The following is a 26,447-nucleotide window of genomic DNA, read 5'->3' on the forward strand; positions in this document are numbered from 1 at the left end:
GCGGCGGGGGGCGCACACCCTGGTGGGCGGCGGGGGCCTGTTTGGCGGGGAAGTTGGGGCTGCCGCTGGCAGAGCTGCGATCGGGAGCCAGGCTCAAGCCCCGTGGACGAGGGGCGGACGGACCCGCTGACTGACCCACTGACCGACACCGCGGGCCCGCTGCCACGGTCCCGCATCCTCCATCCGGTAAGAGGCTTCTGTCTGGGAAGGGTGCTCTCCCGCCGCCCGGACGGGGCCTGCGCCGCGCACCCTGCAGCATCGGTCAGGGCGGAGGCGGGCCGGGTACCGAAGGGAGGAAGGAGGAGGTGCCGGTGCTCTGGGGAGGATGAGGAGAAGCCTGGAAGAGGTTGGACATTTCCATTCCTCTCTGCACCCCCTTTCCCCCCCATTCTTTTCTCATCTTCTGCCCTGGGGCCTTTTTTAGTACTTGCAACCCCACGGCCTAGAGGCGGGGCTCGCTTTTAAAACAAGCACACAAATAAACATCCTAGCGGTGGGTACCACACCCTGGCTTTGAATTAGGGACCGGGGAGCAGATGGACGATGCGATTCAGAGGAAATAAGCCATTAATGCCGGCTGGCCCTGCGCCACTGTTTGGATGCGATAGTATTCCATGTGAATGAACACGACCCAGAGCTTCCAGCTTGTCCACGAGAGCACAGCTACTGCAGAGAGCACTGGTCGGTGTATAGTATCCACCGACTTGGGCAATGATTTCCTGACATGTCTGGTGATTAAATACGAATGCCATTTTTTATTAAGAATGGCACTCAGTGATTGAAAACCTCTCGTTATTATACTTCATCAAATACCTGTCCCAGCCTACAAAAGTAGGCGGAGTGTAAATTATGTATACATTTTAAAATCTCATGGAATAGAGGAAGGTGCTTAGCGTGGATCAGCTTCTGAGTCAGCAGTATAAAACCTCCCTCCACTGAGTCCTGAGGCCTTTGGGGGGGATTTCTACCCCTGTAGCTCTACCCCAATCCTTATTTCTGTCTGTACCATGCATACTGGTAAGATATTGTGAGATATTCAGTGAGAGTCAAAGCTTAATGTTATACATGTTTTGAGGAAAACTTTACTTTTTTGAGATTTATGTTTTTGCAAGATATAAAGAAAAATATATAATGCATGACCATAAGAACACTTTATGCTCACCTGACTCTTTAAAGACAGAAAGGAGTGAAGGTAATACAGATTTTAGTTTTTGCTTTTTACTTTCAGTGTCATTTATAACCTTTGTCGTTTATAACCTTTCCGGCTGATTCTTTAAAATATCTTAGTTCAGTGTTTTCCTTTTTCTTAACAAGGAAAAGTACTGAAACTTAAAAAATGTCATCTATCAAGCACCTAGTTTATGCAGTTATTCGTTTCTTACGGGAACAAAGTCAGATGGATGCTTATACTTCAGATGAACAAGAAAGTTTGGAAGGTAGGCAGCTGTTTTTATGTTCATTTGTATTATAATTATAAATAAAAACTAAAATAGCTGTAAGCCTGGCTTTCTGACCTATTATAACAAAATCAAAATAGTTTGTTACCTTTCCAGAAGAGAGACCTAACCTAAGGTAATCATGAGTTTCCATTCTCTGAGGCTTGTGTTGTTTGTTTTCATTAATAAGATAAGAGGACTGTTGTTTATTTACCGAACAGCTATTATATGTCAGAACTATGCTATTCCTATTGTAGGGAAGTTTTCTTCACAGTGCCTGCTAAATTAGTATTACCCCCAATTAACAGATAAATAAAGGAAGCCAGGTTAAGTAACAGAACACAGCTAACATGTAGCAGAGCTGAGATTTAAATCCTGGTTCCTCCTCAAAGATCTTGTTGTATCTTCTTCTTTATAGGAAAGCATTGAGTTGAGAATCAATGAAAATACCTTAGTCATTATGAAAGCACCTTGTAAAAGTCTAATAATTATATCATATTATTCTCTGACAACTTCCTATTTGGGGACTTGGGTTGAGAGGACTGTACTCTTGTTCTCTGTGAGCTTTAAATAGTAGATTCGGTAATCTGTTCAATTGAGCAGGACTTGCAGGATAGCATCACATGCTTCCTTGACAGCATCTTTTCTGCTTCATGTTTCTCCATTATGAATGTACATTTAGTAGAACCATAACAAGGCAGAATTCTGCACATGGGCTTGTGGAGGGTCAATGAGCCCAGCTTCCTTATGGCCTAGACTAGAGACTTAATTATTGCAATGAGACAGTGCATTTGGGAGAATATAAATAACAGCACGATTTGAATTTCCCATCTTGAAGCTGTTTCTCCTATAAAGGGGGACACATCTATTAATTTTAACGAGCACTTCCCTTGTGAATATGCGTTTAGGAGGTGGGGATGAAAATTGGGCGTTTGCTCTAAAACTGCTTGCAGTCGGTGGGATGATGTTTTTCCAGGTGGCAGTGAGGGAAGCAGGTGACACAGTTGGAGAACGTTGCAATCAGTCCATTTAACATTAAGGTTGGTTAGAGTATGTGAAGGGAAGGTGACTGGTTACCTAAGGAGGATGTTGGTTATGGCTGCTCTGTAGCAAACAGGTAAATGCAGTCATTTACTAAAAGATGTTTCTTCTCTGATCAAAGGCAGTATCATACTTTTAAGGGCCAGAAGGAAAATTCAGTTTAAAAAAACACACAAAAAAACAGGATGCTGTATCCTATTTTTAGAATGGTGTTCAGCCAAAATTATGTGCCTTCAGCTGTTTCTTATACATGGCACCCGGAAATGGTGCCAATTGTTTTTGACCAACCCCTATTTTTGATTCTGTGAGTCTAATTTTATTGTATATGAGATCATGTGGAGATGTCTGCCCACCTTCTAGACATTTAAAAAAGCCTTAGAAAAGAAGCTTAAGTTCTGGTACCAGCTTTACCTCCACAATGAGCTGGTATATTCTTGGCTTTGAGCCTTTCCTTAGTTTGTCACCCACTCCTCCTAATGGTTGCCATCTCCTGACAACTACTTCACGTTTTGAGGGTGGTGGCTCCTGCTCACTGTCACTCTCTCTAGCACTACTCCTGTCTTCATTCTTGGCATTTGCAATATGCTCACAGCTGATTCTTGCAGTTCCCTTGGCTCTCAGTTTCTTGACCTTCTTTCCTCCAGTGATTTGATTTCAACTACTCACTTCCTTGGTCAGTCCCTCGACCAGTAGTTCTCAACTCAGGGTGGTTTTACAATGTCTGGAGATATTTTTTACTGTCACAACTGCGGAGTCGGTATCACTGGCACTGAGTGGAGAGAGGCCCTGGATGCTGCTACAACACACAGGATGGCCTCCAACAACAAAGAATTCTCTAGTTCAAAATGTCAGTAGTGCCACGGCTGAGGAACTCTTCCCTGAACTTCACCACCTTGGCATTCCCTCCATAATCTCTATCTTAATAATTTCATTTGACCACGATTGCTTGTCTTGCCAGCTCATTCCCTCTTGAATCCCTCCCCAAACAATTCTTCTACCTTACCAAGGCCTCCAATCTCTTGACCCCTTACTTTTTCACATCCCTCTTCTTACCCAATTTAAATTCTATAGTTGATCATTATAATCACACTCTTGTATATCCCTCCCTTCCTTGCAAAACCCAACCTTGTTTAAATCCAGTTCTTCATCTACTCTTTAATGGAGCAAAATACAACCTTGCTGACTAGTCCCACTTTAAATTCAGAGAGAGAGAGAGAGAGAGAGAGAGAGAGAGAGAAAGAGAGAGAGAGAGAGAGATCAATGTGAGAGAGACACATTGATTGGTTCCCTCTTACATGTGCCTTGACTGGGAATCTAACCCAAGACCCTTTGGTCAGAGGGCTGATGCTCTAATCACTGAGCCAAACAGGCCAGGGCATGGCCCAATGTTTTTAGTGCGAGTACAATTGAAGTGTAAGAACAACTGCTTGGGTCCTGGCCAAGTAGCTCAGTTGGTTAGAACGTGGTCCCAATATGCCAAGGTTGTGGGTTCCATCCCCACTCAGGGCACATACAGGAATCACCCCATGAATGTATAAATAACAAATCGAAGTCTCTGTTTCTCTGTCTTTCTCTCTCTCCTTTCCTCTCTTTAAAACAACAACAACAAAAAGAACAACTGCTTGGCAGAAGTAAAAAGGGGGGGGGGTTGAGGGATAGGTAAACAGTAGATTACTAGTATTTTCTATCTAAAAGACACTTTGACATTTTGTAGTTGGTAACTTAATAACTTCCTTATTCAGTCCCTTTCCTAAGGAGATTATTTCTGTGGGTAGTAAAAGTAATAATGCTTTTTTCTTGATAGATAATTTTCTCAGGACCACAGTTAATATATAACGTATCATTTAAAAGTCATGCACAAATCTAAGTGAATCTATTCCACACTGTCTGGAAGTACACTTGACATTTTGGCCACATTCTTGTTAAGCCAGGAGAGCATTCCTTTTTAAACAAGAGCACTAGAAGGATAGGAATCTGCCTCCATTCCCCTCAGTGGGTACTTCTAGAGAGGACAGGATATGCTTTCTTCACTGTTACTGCCCTAGTTCAGACCCCTGACTGGTTTAGACCATTTATGTGGGAACCCACTGGTTTTTTGCTTTCATTTTTTTCTCTTAGCTTCCTTCCCTCTCTAATCCATTCTCAACCTTCCTACCAGACTTCAGTTCTGAACACAAATCCAGTTATGTTATTCTCCTAACTAAATTCTCTAATAGCTCTCCATTTGCCCACAGCATTAAGTCCACATCCTTTACAAATGTTGTTTGAGGTGTCTTGTCATACAACAGCAGACTTCCTTTCTAGTATAAGTGCCCACCATGTCTCCCCACCCAGTCTGTACCTGGGTTATACACCAAAAGCAGATAATGACTTGCTTCAATAAAATATGATGTAATAGATATATTGAGAATTATATTCTAAGTAACGTTTTTCTTAAGTGAGGAATAAGAAATCAAGTTGCCTTCCCTCAATTGCTGGTCTATAAACAGAAATCTCTATTCAGCTCAACCTTATGGTCTATGATCATAAAGGCTGAATTACCACAGATGGCAATAGAGTGCAGATTTCTACAAAAAAAAAAAGATTGTTTCTTTTTTAGTTTGCTAACCTTTTTTTTTTTTCACTGTTAAAATTTGTCTCAAGTTGCAATTCAGTGCTTGGAGACAGTTTTTAAAATCAGCCCAGAAGATACACATCTAGCAGTTTCACAACCTCTGACAGAAATGTTCACAAATTCCTTCTGTAAGGTAAGCTGTCATTGCCTTCTCATTAGTATCTGAGTTAAGTTCGACTATAGTATTATGTTGGATTTGTTCACATATGAGGGGTCAGGCCTATAAGTAACTAACTTCTTTCTGGGTATAAGACAGTCCACATGGATATGACTTGTGACCTACAGCATAATTCTTTTAATGTGCTTTAGATTTTCATATTAGTAGTTATTCTCATCCTCTCGCCTTCTTTTATATTTAATACATCTTGGTTGACTTTTTAAGTCCTTTACAGTATCAGAGCATTTTTAGATTTCTGACATCTGAATTGACATTCTCCTAAAACATGGATTATAAGTTGAAAACAAAAGGTTTAAAAATATATATTTTATTGATTTTTTACAGAGAGAAAGGGAGAGAGATAGAGAGTTGGAAACATCGATGAGAGAGAAACATCTCTCACCTCCTACTGGGGGTGTGCCCACAACCCAGGTACATGCCCTTGACCGGAATCGAACTTGGGACCTTTCAGTCCGCAGGCCGACGCTCTATCCACTGAGCCAAACCGGTTTCGGCTGAAAACAAAAGGTTTAATGTTTAGGAGGTAACCGCATAGAAATAGATTCATCAGAAATTGAATCATCATTTTGAAGCAGATGTAATCAAGTTTGGCCATTGATGGGCTCTTTAAAACAGGGAAAGGTAAAATAATAAATAAAATAAAACAGGGAAAGGTTCAGGGTCAATGTGCAAAATTAAGATTGAAACCCAATTTTTCTGATTCCTCCTTCTCACAAGTGTCTCTGGTTTCTGGCCTCTTCAGGAAACATGGGCCATAAGATTGTCTGAAAAAGTTTAAGTTTAGTGAGTTTGAGGCCCACAGTGACATCCCATTTTTTCATTACATTTTGGTGCCTCATGAACTTTTGTTTTTCTAGCTCTGTGCTCAATCTTCAGTACAGAATGGGGAACTGGGGAGAAAACCTGAAGATCATTTAAAAATGGAAAATGTGTGTGTTCCCAATGTCACTCAAGATATTTGTAAATTTTCATTTAGTTCAAACTGCCTTTGCTTTAAATCTTTTTAATGCAAAGGGAGTTTGAGGATGACAGTAGATGCTAAAAACAGGGATTTTATACTGTTTGTATCTTATGGTAAAATTAATATATACTCATTGTTCTAAAAAAAGTTGGACAATATGGAAAGACATAAAGAAGAGACTGAAACTTTTATCTCCCAATATTACAACTGTTAACCTTTTGTGTGTACCCTTCCAGTCTTTGTTTTTTAGACTGTGTGTATGTGTGTGCACATATTTAAATAATAGGGTCTTATAATAAATACTTTTGTTGGTAAACTGTGAATTTGGCTTACTAAGATATCTCTTAGGATATTAAATATTATATTTCAGAATTTTCACTAATATAAGCAATCCCTTGAACATATTTCTATTCCTATTTTTCATATACTGATTCCATTTTATGTCCATGAAGTAGGATTTCTGGGTATAGGGAAAGCAAGTAAAAAACAAAATTTCGATTCACAGTTGCCCATTATCTTCTAGAAAAATTCCACATATTCTTTCTCCTAATAAAAGTAAAGGCTTTCCCCTGTTCTTGCTAACACTATCATTTAGGTATTAGATTTCATGATGTGGAATTACAGATGATTTACTGTGAAATGGGTAAATCAGTCCATTATTACATTAGTTATTGTTCTATTGGATGACTCCTAATGTAGCTAAGTGGAAGTATATTAAATTTTTATTTATTTCAGAATGACATTCAGCCTCTCTCAAACTCAGTACCTGGAGATGTGGGAAAAGCTGACCAATTAAAAGATGAAGGTAAATATTTCATAGAAAAATTATTTACTTGGTAAAACTTTCTGAAACTCTGGATAATGTGACTCTATCAATGGATAAGATTCTGGCTAATACTGTGTAAGAGAAATGAAAGTGATAGAGAAGAAATCTAAAAGTATAGAACGGTTTGTGGCTTGTTTCAAGAGAACCAGATCTGTTGTATAAAAAACATGCAAAACAAATAACTTAAGGGTCCTCACTTGTAACTGTCTTTGTGTATCCTCTAGGATCCCAAGTTCTTCTTTATGCTTAATCAAAGAGATGAAGATAATTGTCAGTATTATTTTCACTTTCGTATATTTAGTGTTTTTGAGTTTTTTAAAATTTTTCTTCTAGCCAACTGGTACCTTCCTGAAAATTGCTTTCAAATATTTTTGTGTGCTTTGCTTCTGAAGAGCGACAGAAAGAGCAGATGAAATTAAGAAGAGTTCTTTGTTGTTATTCCCTGACACATCACAGAAATATTGGCATATTTGATAGGGTTGTTTTGATAATTAACGGAGACAATTTTATAGGAGAGTGCCATGTAACTATAAAGTGCTGTGCAATGCTTAGTGATATTTATCTTCACAAAATTCATCATTTGTGTCTTAAGTTTTGCATATTACATATTTTGTAACTTGAAGCGTTTTCATCAATATGTATAAAGGTATTTATACATGTAGTATATGTATATTATTGTATCTATACATTTGAGGTGGTTTAGAGGAAAAGACATACAATAGGTTTTAATAATAATAATAATAATGTAATGATAATAAAACACCATCCCAAGACAAAAAGTTCCAATGGAAACAAGGCCATCCAAATAACTCAGAAAATGTAAATCTTTTACATGGAAGAAGCAAATTTCTTTAAGTACCTCAGCTAATGTAGTTAACGTCTTACTTAATCATAAAAGCTGTGTATTCTTCTTAGCTGCTTTAAAAGCATTATATCCATTTCTTTTTGGGTGTGGGGAGAAAATTAATTTTCTTAACTTAAAAAAAAAGCCTTATTGAGTTATAATTCACATACCATTGCAATTTACTCCTTTAAAGTATATAAATTCATTGGTTTCTAGCAGATTCACAGAGTTGTGTAGCCATCACCATAATTATAGAACATTTTTATTGCCCTCCCAAGAAACTGTGCACCCATTAACAGCCACTCTGTATTCACTTCTGACTTAATTTGCAGTAACTTTTTATGATTTTAAGTGCTTTTGTCTACCTGCATTTAATTTAATCTTCCTGTCTCTGTTCCTGCAAAGAACAAAAAAACAAACAAAAATCCACTCCTCCTTCTCCCATTAATTAGCTAATGATCTATTAAAAAACAAACCTAGTAGGAGAACTTCTGGTTTAGAGACAGCTGGAGGAATAATAGGGCCTTTTGGGATGTAAATCCTTTCTCCTAGTGTTTTAAAATTTTTAATTTTTTAAGAATCAGATCTTTTTTCTCTTTAACGGAATACAAAAGACAGCCACAAGAAATCCCATTGTTAACCCAGCTAAATTATTCCTGGTGTATCTGCAGACGTTCTTCCTGAAAATCAGAACCCTGTGGGCTGGCCATGTATCTGAAATTTTGTCTTTCTAGAAATTAATGTCTACTAAGCTCCTTTTCAAACGAATCTGTGTCTGGAGGAGATAGCATACAAAAGTATTATCTGCCCGTAACATATTAGCATGATTAGCTTTACAGCTTACCCACACAGCGGTGGTGAGGGCTTGGCTGCTCAGCAGATGGACGTTTTGACAGGGAAGGAGCAGACTGCCAGGTCTAGATTGAGGTGACAATTGAGGAGGGTGCTGCATTAAGATGGGGTGGCTCCAAAGGAAGGGAAGAGATGAAGATAAGGAAGGTGGGAATATATTAAATTTTTTCCTGAGGTAATCATAATTGTTGCATTTACTCACTTATTGAAGCCTAAATTTTATAAGATATACCGGTACAAATACTAATTTTATTAAGACTCCACATTATTGAAATCATTCAAACACACTGAAGACTGAGGCATATCAACTCTATTGTACAATATAAAATTTATTTCCTATGTTACTGAAAAATCATGTCGATCACTTTCATATTATTGGAGTTTCTGTGATTAAAATTTATCTTTCAGACTTTACATTTTCCCGTATATTGTCTTACTGTACCTACTGATTACTTTATTTTAGGCAATAACCACATGAAAGAAGAAAATTATTCTGCTGCAGTGGATTGTTACACACAGGCAATAGAACTGGATCCAAATAATGCGGTTTATTACTGCAACAGGTAAACTGGCATAATTGTGACAGGCTTACAGCTCTAAAGCATTTGCATTAATAGCTCTGAAGGAAAACTATAAAACTTATGGATAAAGAAGGAAAACAACAAACCTCAAACTCATACACTTTCCATTAAAGCAACCTCTGTTACTAACCTTTTGGCATATTTTGTTTGGTGTGTTATCAATTTTAGATTCAGCTTTATTCACTAAGCAGATCATTATTCTTTTATTGAAATCTGTCATAAATATTATTTAAGTTGACATAAATTAGTGTATTATTACCTCTTCATCTTTTTTATATTTCTGGCACCTATCATTGTGGTGGCAAACACTGTATTCTTTTACCAAATGGATAATGTATCTTAATTTACTTAACTGTTGACCTACTGGGAGACATTGCGGTTTTTTCCTGTCCCCCAATATTATAAAGCTGCAATAAACATCTTTCTGAAATTATTATTATTTTTTTTTAGACTTTGGATTTATCCTTGAAAATTCACTCAGGAAGTCTAACAACATAAACATTTAAAAATTGTTGATGCAAATTACAAAGTTATTCCAATTTCTTTGAAAATATTCTGAAAATTAATTCCCTCTCCTAGGATTGTATGAGTGTACATGTTTTTACTACACCTTTATTGTTATTTAATATTTTTATTTTCATAGTAATTGTTGTAATTTATATTTAATTATTGCGGAGGTTGGACATTGTTCAAACGTTGGCCATTTGTGGTTTCCTTTTTAATCTGAATGATCTTTTTGTACCTGTGCCACACCTTCCCTGTGTGCCCTCACACTTCTTTCTTTCTTTCCTTGTTCTGCCTTTTAAAGAGAGGCCTGTCTCCTATAGGCTGCCTTTTTCAGGCTCCTTTGTCCCCTGAGTTTGGGCTGGGCTCAGCTATGAGAGGTGCTGGCAGGAGCCTGGAGGGCAGAAGGAAGGGAGAAGTTGTATTTCTTCCCGTCTTTTGACATCAGGGTGTTTATCCAGCAGGGGCTGCTTCTCATCCTCGTGTCTAGATCCCACCCAGGGTCCCTGCTATCCCAGCTTTTACCAGGTGATGCTGGGTTTTTGGGCTCTGCCGTTCATCCTCTGTTTTAGGAAGTAACGGCTTCCTGTTACTGCTAGTCTCCGGATTGCTGCACAGCCTCCTGTTTGGTACCTCAGCTCTTCTATCAGCCGTGTAATGAATTCCCTGCACTAAGTTACTCTGTTTTAAATATTGAAGTCCAAATAGAAGTTTCCGCAATGATGACAATGTTCTCTATATGCATTGTCCACTACAGTAGCTACTAGCAAGAGTTGCTCTTGAGTACTCATAATGTGGCTAGTGCAATTGAGAAACTAAATTTTTAATGTTTAGTTCATTTAATTTTGTATAGCTGCATGCGGCGTGTGCTACTATCCTGGTATGACCGTTTTAACCAATCTGAAACTTTTTATAACAGAGCTTAAGCACCTTCTAGTCATTAGGTTCACTAGGATTTGTACTTGGTTTGTTAAATTTGGAGTTGCATCTCAGTTTGGCCACTTACTAGCTATGTGACCTTGGGCAGCCACTTACCCTTTTTGAGCCTCATTTCCTTGTAAAATAGAGATAATAGTAGTTGTGAGGAGAAGTAATATAAAGTCCCTAGCATAGTCCTAGGTCCGTGATGGCGAACCTTTTGAGCTCGGCGTGTCAGCATTTTGAAAAACCCTAGCTTAACTCTGGTGCCGTGTCACATATAGAAATTTTTTGATATTTGCAACCATAGTAAAACAAAGACTTATATTTTTGATATTTATTTTATATATTTAAATGCCATTTAACAAAGAAAAATCAACCAAAAAATGAGTTCGCGTGTCACCTCTGACACGCGTATCATTGGTTCGCCATCACTGTCTAGGCTTTCAATATATGTTTCTCTCAGAAACAATCTAATTCCTAGTTGTAGGAACAGGTTTTGGGTATAATTTATTTATGCATAATAAATACAGGGTGGGGAAAGTAGGTTTACAGTTGTGAGTACCCAAAACACAGAGTTTATTCTGGTATTGCTATTTATTAATTATTGTATTATTTTCCATACAAACAACTGTAAGCCTACATTTGCCCTCCTCTGTAGTATGGGAAATGTGATTTTTCTGCCTTATTTTTCATAAAAATAGAATGCAAATAACTCATGCTCTTGCTCTAACAGGCTAAAGAAAGCAAGGTTGCCTGCAAACATGGTGACTGACTGTAGCGTTATGCTGGAATTTCATTAGTTATGCCCTGATAACCAGACAGCAGGGGCAGACAGCCCAGACCACATTGTTATTCAGTCCAGACACTGGCATGTTTGGCTTCATCTCACAGGAGATTCAGATGTAGCCTGACTCCTATTCCCTTTTCCGGCCTCAGAGGTCTTTCTTTGTGAGCCGCACAAATCTGCTTTCATCCTAGCTTGCAGTTGGTGATCTGAAGCTAAAGCTATCAAGATTGGAAGTCATCTTCTTCTCTCTTCCACCCACTCTCCTTTCTGGGTCTGACTCTTACGGCTTTAGTCCTTGTTTCGTTATCAGTATCTAAGGCCAGCATCTTCTGCTGTTTCCCTTTTACCTCCCCAATAGCTCATTTGTTCCCCCCTCCTTTTCCATCACTGCTCCTTAGTCCAGGCAATTAACTTTTGCTAGACGAGTGGCTTACAGTTTCAACTTGCACTCCCCACTCCCGTCTTCTGCCCAAAGGATCTTTCTAAAATGTGAAGTTAATCATCTAATTCTTCCTTTCTGTTCACTAGTTCTAAATACTTTCATGATTGAATTTAAGCTCCTCAACATGATACATAAGATCTTTTATAATCTGGGCGGTTTTTTTCTTTTAACTTTATTAGCTCTACTTTTCTTCCTCTCCTCTTCCTCTTCTCTGTACGCTCTATGCACATGTAATATGAAATTTACTGACTAAAAACATACCATGTTAGGACATCTCTCCATGCTTTTATGTACTCCTTCCTCTGCCTAGAATATTTCCTGCCTTATCTAATTGGTAAACTGCTAGTCATTCTTCAAGACCCTGGTAGGGATTGCTTCTCTTGGGAAGACTTTCTTAATTTCTTCTGTCCGCAACCTCCTGACCATGCCCCTGTGCCCTTTCCTGCCACATCCACTGGAGTGATACTGTCCAATATGGTAGCTCCTAGCCACGTGCAGCTGTTCAAAATGTAAATTAATTAAAATTAATAAAATAAGGTAAAAATTAATAAAATAAAATTGCACTAGCTTATCTTAAGTACTCTTTAGTCACATGTGGCTAGGCATTACTGTACTGTCTAGCACAGACAAAGAACTTTGCTATCATGGGAGTTCTACTAGACAGCTTTGCGTAGGGTTAACCACACCTTTCCATGTTCTCTCTTCCTTTGATACTTCCATTGTATTCCTCATACTATTTATTTATTTACATGTCTATTTCTCTATTAAACAGGGAAAGATTGAAAGACAGATATATTTTTTCCATTTCTGTATATCTGCCTGGTTTTGAGTTCAGGGTTTAACATGTGATAGATGTTCAACAAGTTTGAGTTGAATTGATTCAGTGAATTTTAGAGGGAAGAATTGCCTCAACTTGAAGACTTCTAATGTGAAGCAGTCACATGGCAGCATGTTTTATATATGTGTTTGTATATATACTATTTCCTCATATATGTCTGTAAAGAAGAGTTTTCTTAACCTTTCTCCCCTTTCCACTTTCTTTCTCATTCCCCTCCCCTAACTTTCTGAGCATAATTGTAGACTTGTGAATTTTTAAAAATTCACTAATTGGTGTGTTATAATAAATCATCGTAATTGTTATTTTCTCCCATATTTGGCTAGTGGGAGCTCCTTTAAACTGCCCTAGATGTGAGCTCAGCTGTTTCTACAAGTAGCCCCTGTTCCTTTTAACAGAGAATGGTGTTTAGAAACCAAGACCTGGTTGTAAGATGTGACCATTGCTACTGAAATGTTATTGCTTCTAGGTCCTTTCAGTGGACAGAGCTAGGAAATATGAAGGTTTTTTTTTTTAAGTCATCAATTTACACAGATAACTTCAATTTACATTTCAGTGTCACAGAGATTCTTCCTTACTTCTCCCATTTTACATGTGTATCTCTCTTCTCCCGAACAAAATCCCTGTTTTCCAACTCCTCAGTATCTTTACTCATCAGCTCTATCCTTCAGTTGGTATTACACCAATACTATAACACTAGTAAGTCTAAGTAAACTTCAGAATTTCTTTGAAATTATTTTTGTCCTTAGAATATATCTCACTAAAGGATATACACTCCAAGAACTGTGCTTGAACGTTCCTTGAATTCTTTTTCTAAATATCCAGTTAGAATAATTGATTTCTGTTTTATTCAGTATGAAGGTTTCTTTTTCATCCTTTCTGATGTCTCATTCCCTTTTCTATCCCATCTACCCTGTTCCCACCAATCCTCTATAGGATGAAAGACTCTTCAGGTTTGACTTCTGAGCCATGTAAATGTTTCCCTTAAAATTAAACAAAAAAGGATGATCAATAAATAATGACTCTATCCTTAATGATGCTCTTTGCCTTATGTTTGGTATTGTTTCTATGCCAGTTTTCTTTTGCTAGGTTTTCAGTTTGCCTGATTTTCTTTTTCTATCTTCTTTAAACTTCAACTTATGTGTGATTATGTGTTTTTTTAAAAATATTTTTTTTATTGATTCCAGAGAGGAAGGGAAAGGCAGAGATAGGAACATCACTGATGAGAGAGAATCATTGATTGGCTGCCCCCTCAAGCCCTACACTGGGGATTGAGGCTGCAATCCAGGCATGTGCCCTGACCAGGAATCAAACTGACCTCTTGGTTCACAGGTTGATGTTCAGCCACTGAGCCTTGCTGGCTGGGCTGATTATGTTTTAAGTGATTTCTTAAGTATACAACTTGAGAATCCTATTTTCATCTAGGTAACTTTGTGATTACTTATGTGTTTGAATTGTTTTCTGCTATCTTATTTTTTTGGCTTCTTTTCCTACCCCCACTTTGTGTGTGTGTGTGTGTTTTATTGTGTTGATTGTGTTATTTTTACTTCATTTTCTTTCTTTCTAATTATGTGAAAGTGATACACTTTATATCTCTTCTTTTTATGGTCATCCTCATCACACTATTAGCTTGCATCGAGTATTCAGTCAAATAGCTATACCTCTTTTCCACATTACCTAACAAAACAGGTTTGTTGAATTCTGTATTTTCACACATAATTTTTTTTTTAACTGAAGCAAAGGAGACTGTTTATTCCCTCCCCCACAATTTTATAATCTTAGTTTTAGAAGTAAGGGTCTCAAGCATACTGTAAAAAGAAAGGTTGACAGGGAATTGGACTCAACCCAGGGATCTAAGCATGATTGAGGGCAGGAGTATTATTTTAATTACTGCTCTATTATGCCTAGAAAAGTGTCTGTGCCTTAGTGAGCCCTCAATAGAGATATTAGTTGAATGAATAAAGTAGAAATATTTAGTCTGGAGAACGAATGGGATGGAAGTAGGATGCAGGACAGGAGACATTTGGGAACTTTCCAGTTTGAAGGACATGCATGTTGAACAGACATGCTGCCTGTTTATTATGGCCCGGAGGACTGAAGTCAGTGCTCCACTAGGGAAACAGAGCTGCCCACTCTCAGGATTGTGTGGAGGGGTAGTGAGGGGCTTCGTTACATTGTCAGGTCCCAGACTTTATTCCAGAAAGTCTGCTAGAGATAAACTGGGATTAAAAAGTCCTTAATTGTTCTGGAATACATGTTCCATCTAAGTAGATGGAATACATTGCCGTCCTTAATTTACAGCCAGACTTAGGCATATGGTTAAATTGGGATTTTCAATTTAGACTTGTCCAGTGATCTTAATGTTGCTAGTATAGTGATCATTTAACAGCACAACACTCTGAATAGCCATTCACAGCAGTCAGTCACTCTGTGTGCCTTCTTAGTAATCCCAAATGTCCTAGCATTCTCAGTTTTCTGTTTGGGCAAATTAAAAAGGCAGTAAGTAGGTAGATCAGTTGTATGGCTTGCATATTTTGTCTTTTCTATAGCAAAGCGACCAGTGAAAGGCAACTTTCATAATTTCTCTGAATTTTGTTTCTGCGTATTTTTTCATTTGATTATGGAATTTTCTTAAGACAGTTTGATTTAGATGTTTTCTGGGAGTGATATACAAATTGGGACAAGGAAAATGTTGTATTAGCATCTGAAAATCTAAATTAGTGTCTTGAAGAATGCTTATAACAAAAAAAATCTCTTCTTTTTCCCTTAGGGCTGCTGCTCAGAGTAAATTAGGTCACTACACAGATGCAATAAAGGATTGTGAAAAGGCAATAGCAATTGATTCAAAGTACAGCAAGGCCTATGGGAGAATGGGGTAAGTTCTGGGAGAACGTTCAAAGTAGCACCAAGTTGTATCAGATATGCTGTTCTTACTGGCTTGATTTTGAATTTCCTGCTTAATATTGCATCTTCTCAACTTACAAGAAGATAAATATAACACTGAGTGAGGAAATGACTGCAGTTTCTGTGACTTGGGCGAGAGATGATTGAAGATGTATGAAGAATGGTTGGTTAGTGGAGAAAATCATATAACCATAATGAGTCGACTCACTTCATGTTGAAGACACAGATCTCATGAGCACCCAGTATTTTGGGGCAGACAGTCCTAATACATACTTCCTTCTAAGCGCACCTTATCACTCTGAGTTGAGTGCTTCACACCTACTCTTCTCTCTTCAAATTTTCTCTCCATCCTCCATGGTACTCTTAGCTGATGATATTACTTTATACTTCATTGAGAAAATGGGTGCATTTAGAAGAAAAATAGCTCTTCTTCCTGCTGCCAAATCCACTGATCTACCTGCATTTGTATCTACACAGACTGCCTTTTCTCCTGTTAAAATGGAAGGGTTCTTATCTAAGACTGGTGCCTTCATGCATGCTTTAGATCTCATCGCTTTGTACCTTCTCTAGGGCTTTACATTTGTAATCATCTGCTTTATCTTTGGCAGCACTAGTTTTCCTGTCTGTAACAGCGATAATAACTGCGTGTGAAATCGTCAGAGAATCATCCATTGGAACCATCCTTGCACACAGCTGCGTCATTTGTCAGTTCCTTTCTCTACAAAGCCCCTGATAGCAGTCTGCACTTCCTACCTCATCTTCCTCATCTCTCATTTTCTCGTTAGCTCATTCTGATAGGGCATTTATCTATATCACTCAACTGAGAGCTCTATTCGAGGTGACCAATTGTTCATATTGTGCAAAGGCCAAAGGGCAATTCTGTATCCTCACCTACCCACCTTTTAGTATATTGCATGATTAGCTTGTTTTGAAACACTTCATACTCTGGGTTTCTGTGACGCCACACATCTTGGTTTTCCTTCTACTTTACTGTTCTTTCCCAGTCGCCCTTACTGCACCTTCCTTTTCTGCCAACTCTAATGGTGCACTTCAGAGCTCTGTCCTCTCCTCTGAGGCTGTTGTCTGTCTATTCTCTCTTTTGTTTTCATCCTGATGCCTTTAAATTCCACTTAAAGTCTATATTAATTATTCATGGGTTCTGTATTTATGAATTCACCTACTTGCTAAAAAATTTTTGATAACCCCCAAATCAAGTCACTGTGCTTTTGTGTTCATTCAGTGTGGTGAAAAATTTGAGTCACTGATGTGCAAGGTTTCAGCTGAGGTGCATAGGGCCATACTCTGCCTTTTTGTTTCAATTCTCATGCTGTAAACAAGTGTCCTTTTTGCAGTTTATTTAATGCTATATTTTTTGCATTTTTGTGTCTTTTGTTGTTGATTTCCCTGTTTACAATGGACCCAAACATAGACTGAAGTGTTGAAAAGGGTTCCTAAGTGCAAGAAGGCTGTAATTTGCCTTTCAGAAAACATACACGCTAGATAAGTTTTGTTCAGGCATGAGTTAGTGCTGTTGGCTGTCAGTATGATGCTAATGAATTAATAATATATACTAAATAAGGTTTCTTTAAGCAGAATCACATATAAAAGAAGATCATGTATCGAACATTTGATGAGAATGTTGTGACCAAAACCTCACAGGAACTTAACCCTGTGTTTCCCCTAGGAATGATTGTTTAGTATTTCTTAAATCAGTGTTTGTGGGGACTTTATAGAGCGTAACTACTCTGAATAATGAGAATCAACTCCATATGTTGATGGATCTCTTAATTTACTGTATATTTTAAGTTATATGTCTGAATTCCATATCATATTAACTTCTTTTCATCTGTTTATATGTTTAACTAGAGGGCTGGTGCACGAAATTCATGCACAGGGTGGTGGGGGGACTCCCTCAGCCTGGCCTGCACCCTCTTGCAATCCAGGACCCCTCAGGGGATAATCAGCAGTCAGACATCCCTTTTGCAATCTGGGACTGCTGGCTCCTAACCCCTCGCCTGCCTGATCGCCCCTGACAGCTCACCTGCCTGCCTGATCCCCCCTAACCGCTCACCTGCCTGCCTAATCCCTGTAACTGCTCGCCTGCCTGCCTGATCTCCCCTAACCACTCGCCTGCCTGCCTGATTGCCCCTAACTGCCTCTGCCTGCCTGCCTCATCACCCCTAACCTCTCGCCTGCCTGCCTGATCAGCCCTAACTGCCTCTGCCTCAGCCCCTGCCAAAAGACGTCGGGAATGATGTCTAGAAGGTCATTTGGCTGTCCGGTCTAATTAGCATATTATGCTTTTATTATTATAGATAGGCATTTTAAATTTAACATGTCCCAAACAGGACTCTTATTCCCTTCTTTAATCTTTCCCATTTCAGGAAATGTTACCATCGTTCACCTACCAGTGCTTGGGTCAAGCATAGGAGTCATCCTTTATTCTTACTATACTTGACACATCTATCAGCAAGTCCTGTTAATTCTAGTTTCCACATACACGTCTTAAATTGAAGCATTGATTGCTACCTTGTTTATAGCACTAGTCCAAATTGATATCTCTTACCTGGGCTACCACAGCAGCTTCCTAACTGGTTTCTCTGCTCCTCTATCCCCCCCAACTAACACCCCATGTTGATCCTCTGCAAAAAAGCCAGAGAGAGCTTTCCAAAGCATAAATCAGATCATGTCGCTCCACTGCAACTAGAATAAAATCCAGACTCCAAACCCTAGTTCTATATTATCTGGCACCTGATTACTCCCTGACATCACCTCTTTCCACACTGCTTTCTGTGCTCTCTCCTCATCAGCCTTTGTCCTGTTCCTGGAGCATACCTCACTCGCTGGCTTGGTTCCCAGGCCTTTGTGTCTACTGCTGTTTCTATTTAGCATGCTACTCCCTGATTTTCATATGCCTGCTTTCTTCTCATCATTCAGGTCTTCTTAGTGTGGCTGCCTTTGAGCAGCTGCCCTATTCATTTTCTTAATATTACTCTTTTTTCTTTGCATATTTATTGTTTGCTTTCCCTAAGTAGAATGACATTTTCTTAAATTCAAGAACTTTACCTTCTTTCATTGTGGATTATAAAATAGTGTCTGGTGCACAGTAGGGCTTCAGTAAATATTTATTGACTGTTGATTAACTGAGGACTTTGATGAAGCATCTTTCAGGTTGACTGGTAGAAAACTAATTAGGGTCTGAGAATTTTTCTGTGGTTAGGCACAGTATTTTATCCAGGTTGGAAGTCTGTGAGGTAAGCCAGCTGACTTAGTTTGTTAAAAACAAAAACCTCAATACTATATCTCCATTTATACCATTATTGTGTAGTTCTGAAGTAGTTTTCCAATAAATACATTCTAACTAGGTGGAGGAAAACAAAAATTAAATAACTAAATCTGTGACTGGGGTTATAATGTCTTAAAGGATGCTAATTTTATCTAACAACTAACATATCTTGTTCAGGAGTGCCCCACAGCCTATTTTTATTTTTTAAGGTGAATTGATATTTATTGTGACTCTGTCTCTGCTAGAACATAGGAAGAGATTTCTGAAGCACAAATCTAGTTCAGAGTCCTAAAATGAGTTCAACACCATGGTGTTACGTGACCACAGGACGGGTAGTTAGCTCACATCTATGTGGAGTTTAATCATTCATAAAGCAAGTTATTTCACATATGGAAGGGGGTAGGTAAGGTTCATTCCTAAGCATTAAGTTCATGGTTAATACAAGCTAGCCAAGATTGTCAGCAAGCAGAATGGAGAATCCAGACTTACAGAATCTTGGAAATAGAAGGAATTTTAATGATACTCCTGTGAACCATAGTATAATGAATACATTAAGTGTAATTTGGATTCTAGTTGAATATCAAGACAGCTGTTTGACTACGTTTGTGATATCTTGATATTCTTTAACTATATATTTTATAACCATATACTTTATTCTTTTCAGGCTGGCCCTCACTGCCATGAATAAATTTGAAGAAGCAGTTACAAGTTATCAAAAGGCATTAGATCTTGACCCTGAAAATGATTCCTATAAGTCAAATCTGAAAATAGCAGAACAGAAGTTAAGGGAGGTATCCAGTCCTGTAAGTTATTAATGCTGAATGAGTGAAATATTTTCTGTCATTCACAATTTATTGTAATCAGATTATAGTGGTTAGAGTAATCCTCATATATAATTCTTTTACAGACAGGAACTGGATTGAGCTTTGACATGACTAGCTTAATAAATAATCCAGCCTTCATTAGTATGGTAAGTATATTTCCTTTTCTGCTTTGCTGGCTCTGTTTTTCATGAAGCAATATAGTTCTAACACATTTTAGAAACAAATAAGGGAGCTTTTGTAGCGGCGGAGGTGGTGGTGGTAATAGGATGGTGATGTAATGCTATGGCTGAGATTTTTAACCTGCCTGTGTATCTATCTGTTTGTGAGAAAGCCATGGATGGACTTCAGAAAACCAATGGATTCCCTGAAATTGTATATGAAAACTTGTGTACAAGTGGCTATGTGCATTTTTTTAGGGTGAGAACCATATGTTTCATTAGATTGGCACATGGATCTGCAAATTTACAAAAGGGTGAAGACCACTCTTACAAGAAAATGGCCCTAGGAAGATATCTAGTAACTGAGTTCTGAGGATTTGGTTATTGTGGTGCCCTATGCTCTCCTTTCAACATTGTCTGCTTCCTTTTTATTTTAATTTGACTTTTTAGTATAACCTATAATAATAAAAGTGTAATATGCTAATTAGACTGGACAGCCGAACAACCTTCCGGACGTCTTTCCGGACAGAGCCCCAGCAGCAGGGGCTGAGGTAGAGGTGGTTAGGGGCGATCAGGCAGGCAGGCAGATGAGCATTTAGGAGCCAGCAGTCCTAGATTGCGAGAGGGTGCAGGCCAGGCTGAGGGACCCCCATCCCTCCCCATGCATGAATTTCATGCACTGGGCTTCTAGTTCATATATAAACTCCATTCTTCAAACCAACAATATCACTTATAGATCTTTTTGAAAACACACATGCTCTGGTATATATAAACTCTGGTTTAGTGCATCCAGGATGTTACCTGGGTATATAAAGCTCCTTGGGTGACTGTATACTTCTGGCTGAGAACTAGACTACTAGATGCTATGCCCCTTGAAGGCAGTAATACTTCTTTGTTTCCTTCAAAAAATGTCTTGCATCCACTACATCTTCAGCTGAATTGAAATACAGATGGTGCATTCCTAGTGAGATAAAAAAGTCTTTTTGAACAAATTGGTAGGTTTGTCGCAATTGGTAGTTTAAAATTGTTAGTTGAAGTCTTTGTAGACAGTAGTTGTCTTTTAATCACTGATCCTAAATGAGGTGTTGGGAAAGCCACCACTTGCTTTTATTACTAGAAAAATACTGTTGAAGTGACTTGTAAGTAATTCAATAACTCTTGAGTCTCAGGATTGAGGCCAAATTTAAGATGGTCTTGCTACCTAACTAGTAAATGTATGTCTCTTTATAGGTTTTGTGACATTTTTGAGCATTGTTACTCATATCTAGGCCTCAGGTTATGCTATTATAATAGGATGTGAAAATGGATTTCAGTTTCCAATTCAGCTTATCCCTCAAGATGCTTGAAGTGAGGTGTGAGACTATCATACAGGAGGTGCAGAAGGTGGAGCTTAAAAACACTTTGTGTGACATTCTAAAAAGGGTCAGGTTGATAGAGATTAAAGGAGGATTTGGGGGGACAGCTATTGGAGTTACTACTGTCTACACAGATTTAGGCTCAATTAAAAATTTACGTGAATATTGTTGACTAAAAATTTGAGGCAAAAAAATTGTTTATGCTTTCAAAATGTAGTTTTAATGTATATGTGTGTATAAATATAACTTCCCTCCCCCATAGCATGGCAAGAGTGGAAGCTATTAAGCCCATGGAATCAGGTCACATGTCTTACAGTACTCTTTTGAAGTGAAGAGTAGGAGATGCTTTATACTTTTCAAGTTCCTATTTCTCCATTTGGCATTATTGATCTGATCAGTAGCAATAAGCTTTTATCTGTAGTTTATCATGTTTGTAGTCTTTCTACCCTTGCAAAGTATTTTAAATGCCATCATTTTCTAGTACCTTTTTAATTTTCCCATTCACTTTATGTAGCACACTAAAACTATACAGAATGTTAGTACCCACATGGGTTTAGCTTTCATTTTTCTGTGTTTTTTTTAAAAGAAATCTTTGTTAAAGATCCCTAAATATTAACTACCTTTAATGGGAGATGCCATTTTTGAATTCCAGGCAGCAAGTTTAATGCAGAATCCTCAAGTTCAACAGCTGTAAGTATATAGAACAAGCATCTACATTTCCCCCTTCTACTTGCAAGCTCCTAATTTGAGCACATCAGCTCCCAAATGAAAAAAACTACAGAGACTGCCAGTAATTGGCACTTAAAGTCACACACATTTAGCCTAATGCTCTACATCAGGGGCCCTCAAACTACGGCTTGCGGGCCACATGCAAATACAAATATTGTATTTGTTCCCGTTTTGTTTTTTTACTTCAAAATAAGATATGTGCAGTGTGCATAGGAATTTGTTCATAGTTTTTTTTTTAAACTATAGTCCGGCCCTCCAACGGTCTGAGGGACGGTGAACTGGCCCCGTTTAAAAAGTTTGGTGGGTATATTTAATTCTTTTCCTTGGCCAGTATCCTCCTTGTTAAGACTATATGCCAATCCAGTGATTTACCTCTTGCCTACTCTAGAATGTCAGGAATGATGACAAATGCCATTGGGGGACCTGCTGCTGGAGTTGGGGGCCTAACTGACCTGTCTAGCCTCATCCAAGCGTAAGTGCTACTTGAAATAGAAATAGTAAAAAACTGTTTGTCTTACAGTTTTTCTGTAGTTAGAAAGTATTTAAAAGTACTTTATGTTTTATAGTTTGTCTCTAGAGTGAGGGGATCAGGACTTTTTTTTCCCAATCCTCTCCCTAAGACATTTTTCCATTGATTTTTAGAGAGAGTGGAAGGGAGGGAGGAGGGAGAGAAAGAAACACTAATGTTGATTAGATGCCTTCCGCATGCAGCCTGACCTGGGGAATCAAGCCTGTAACAGACTTATGTGTCCTTGACTGGGGATCAGACCCACAGCCCTTTGGTCCTTGGGCTGATGACTCTAACCACTGAGAAGCTGGTGGAGGCAGAGGCTTTCCTTTTGAATTTTTATCATTTACTGTTAGTATCAGTGGCCTCACTAGTTATTAAATTTAAAAGTAGTTCATAAGTTGGGATTTTCAGACTGAAGGGTAGGAATCCACTCAAGAAAGCATTTTTCAGCAGATTTGAGTAGCTACTCAAGGATGGAGATAGAAGTCAAGTAGCTACTCAAAATCTGCATTGACTTAGGTAAACATATATATTTAAAAATCAAATTTTACATATATATCAATGTTCAGACAATCTAGGACAGAATTTTATCCAAATTCTTCAGTGCATGCCATCACTAGAGGAACTTCTTGCATCACCTTGTTTCTTCACTTCCACCAAGTGCTTAAAATAGTCTGCTCCTTGAATCTGTGTGATGCCGTCACTGCAGATTTTACCCGAAGCCACAAGTATCAATTACTGTTTTGTAGTCATGGCCATGTGACCCCATTTGCAACATTGCATTTTCAGAATGATCTTTAAGTGGCATGATTACAGCAATGTCTAACGCTCCCAATTGCGGGTCACACATCAGGAATCGTATTAAATTTCTCTAACTTTTAAAAAATTAGTTCTATTCAGTGACTTCTATACACATCCCCACATGGGTATACCATCCTGTCATAGGGAAGACTTGACTACAAGAGCAAATACCTTGTAATATGTTTGAGCACACACAGTAAAAGCACATACTTTTGGACCCTTTGTTTATTCGTGGTTAGGCACTAGAGGGGGGTGTACTCCCCCAATCCAGGACCTTTTTGGCTTGGGTGTTTTGCTCCCTATAAAGAACAGTGCCTTTTAATAATGCTATATGGAGGCTGTGGTAAACTTGCAGATACTACAGTTGTGATTCTAAAACTTGTCTTTCTAGAACTTCCCTTTGAGTAGCACCCACATCCTTTGCAGTCCGTGTTTATGGGTATTGTGTGACTGGGAATTCCCTAATTCACACCACTTTGCCCTTTCCCTTCCAGGGGACAGCAGTTTGCTCAGCAGATACAGCAGCAGAACCCTGAACTCATAGAGCAACTGAGAAATCACATCCGGAGCAGGTCATTCAGCAGCAGCACGGAAGACCACTCCTGACTCTCGATCAGGGATTCTAGACTGGAAACGGTTACTGCTCTGAAGTGTTTGCTGTAGATAGTGGCCAAAAAACAAAAACAAAAACCCTACAGAATACATCTGTGTAGACAATAGGTTTATCACAAACAGACTTCACTGTCATGTGACTCCTTTGTACATGGTCACTCAACAGGGTTTCATCTTCACATCCTCGTCGTCCTATCTGTATGCTAGACTTAACAGCAGTAAGGCTGTTTACTGGTGAGTGCTCTGGCTCCCAATTCCCTTCAGCAAACTTTCTGAGAGGGAAGATGACCAAGAGGAAAGGTTTCACATGCTGGGTTAAGAGCAACGTGCTTGCCAACGAGCAGCACGTCTGGAGAGAACTTTGATATCTAGGTTTAGCCTCGAGAATGCCATCAGTGATGAATATATATCACAGGAGCCAGCACTGTCTTTAATGCTGCTCATTTTAATGGGTGGCAGGGAGGCATCAGAGCTGGTAGAAAGCAGAATTTGGTGGAAGGGTTGTTTGAAAAAAAAAGAAGAGATGCTGTGAATGTATAGAAAGTGAAGGTAGGTAGGATGCTCAGGTTTTTGCCTAGTTTTTAACTCATCTTGCCTGTAGTTTGGTATTTATAACCTTAGCATGGCTAATTATACTATGTACATAATAAAATACACTTAGAAATCCTTAATGGTACTGGTTAGGCCAGTTGTATAACTCTTCAGTTTAACTAGCACAACTTCCCCAGTGGTGACCTTACCATGAAAACTCTCAAATATACCTACATTTAAATAAGCCAATGGCTTGGCTCTTAAGTTAAGGATTTCCTAAGTGGCATTTAATTATGTGCCCATAAACACTGTTTTTTTTTAAAAAAACACCTCAGTAATTATTTGATAGAATACAGAAAGCATCTGTCATTAACAGTGCTTGTTCGTGTAATCCTCTGCTATGATTTGGTTTGGCATGTTGCTTTTATGCTTAACTTAATTTGATGCAACTTAAACATAATAGGGGATATAAAATATTACATTTAAATTAGAATACATATTAGTGGAGAGAAGTGGCATTGTTTGGTATTAATGGCACGGCTCTAACTCTAGTGATGGAGGAGGCTGTTCTAACTGGAATTTCTTTTGTTTGTTAATTATGAAATAGGTAAAGTTGGGCAGACACATGGTGTTGCAAGTGTTGTGAGAAAAAACTGCAAAAGAATGTAATATTAAATTAGTAATACTGATAATAGTCAGGGCATTATTAGAACTATTCTCCTCAAAAGAGAATAAAGTTTAAAAACCTTTTTCTCTCTTTCCCTTTGTGAGATTAGACTAGTGGTTCTATAGTTTCACTGTAAGAGTCACCTGGTTTATTTGCTGAAAATGCAGATTCAGGACCACACTTTCAATTTTTATTTAATAGGTCCTGTAAAAAGGCCCAGGAAGCACCATTTTAAACAGTACGAGGTTAGAGATTTCTCCTCAGTTTAACCAGCAAATACCTAAACCCCACTCTGGGCTTAGGCCACAATGAAGACTTAAATGAACCTATAGGTCTGTCCAGAGAAGAGAAGGACTTAAGTTTTAGACCCTCTGAATTAAATCTCCTCTATTCCATCTAAACTAATATAATTTTTCATAAATTCAGCTCCTAGTGTCCAAGGATTATACAGAATGAAGGACTAATTATATGAATATGATGACATTGATGAAAAGAAAGCAAAGCTGATCCTTAATTAAAAATCAGTCACTGTTATCCAGTGTTGAGTAAGAAAAAGTTTCTAGCATAGCTATTTTGAGTGCATTAAAAATGCTTTCAGCCCTGGCTGGTGCGTTCAGTGGTTAGAGTGCTGGCCTGTGCACCAGAGCAGCAGTTGCCAACCTTTTGGACCTCACAGACCACCAGTGGTCCGCGGCCCACCGGTTGACGACCGCTGCACCAGAGGGTCCTGGGTTTGATTCCTGGTAAAGGGCACGTACCTGGGTTGCAGGTTCGATCCCTGCCCATGTCGGGCCATGTGCAGGAAGCAACCAGGCAGGCAACATTAATGTGTCTCTCTCACATCGATGCTTCTCTCTCTTCTTCCCCTCTTGCTAAAAAAAAAAAAAAAATCAATGGAAAAATATCCTCGCTCCTTGGGTGAGGATTAAAAAAATGCTTTCAGATTGATAAACTAGTAAGCCTCTAGCTCACTGACTAGGGAAATAGAGAACACACAAATCAACAATGTCAGGGGTGAAGGAGGGGATATCAATGCAGACTTAGAAAATACCACAGGATCATTAGAAAATACTACAACCAACTTTAGGTCTATATATTCAACAATATTAACTTAAAAAATTTTTTTTGTAAGATAGCGAAAGCTCACTGAAGAAACAGATACTTTCTAGAAAAGAAAGCTCCAGTCCCAATTTATTTCAGTGGGGAATTCTATCAAAAAGTTAAGGGAGAAATAATATCAAGCTACA

The 26,447-nt window shown here is 38.5% G+C and overlaps 1 protein-coding gene across 1 annotated transcript; it reads left to right on the plus strand.

Moving 5' to 3' along the window:
- The first annotated feature begins 10 nt into the window (after window positions 1-10).
- SGTB (small glutamine rich tetratricopeptide repeat containing beta) lies at window positions 11-25,283 on the plus strand. Its single transcript, XM_006762411.2, has 11 exons — window positions 11-186; window positions 1,315-1,436; window positions 5,121-5,224; window positions 6,966-7,035; window positions 9,216-9,315; window positions 15,593-15,697; window positions 19,677-19,815; window positions 19,920-19,982; window positions 22,002-22,039; window positions 22,467-22,550; window positions 23,885-25,283. The coding sequence occupies exons 2-11, from the start codon at window positions 1,337-1,339 to the stop codon at window positions 23,994-23,996; spliced, it is 915 nt and encodes a 304-aa protein (XP_006762474.1). The 5' UTR covers window positions 11-186; window positions 1,315-1,336; the 3' UTR covers window positions 23,997-25,283.
- Window positions 25,284-26,447: the final 1,164 nt, after the last annotated feature.

This window comes from Myotis davidii, unplaced genomic scaffold, assembly GCF_000327345.1.
Source record: "Myotis davidii unplaced genomic scaffold, ASM32734v1 scaffold135, whole genome shotgun sequence".
Classification (NCBI taxonomy): Eukaryota; Metazoa; Chordata; class Mammalia; order Chiroptera; family Vespertilionidae; genus Myotis; species Myotis davidii.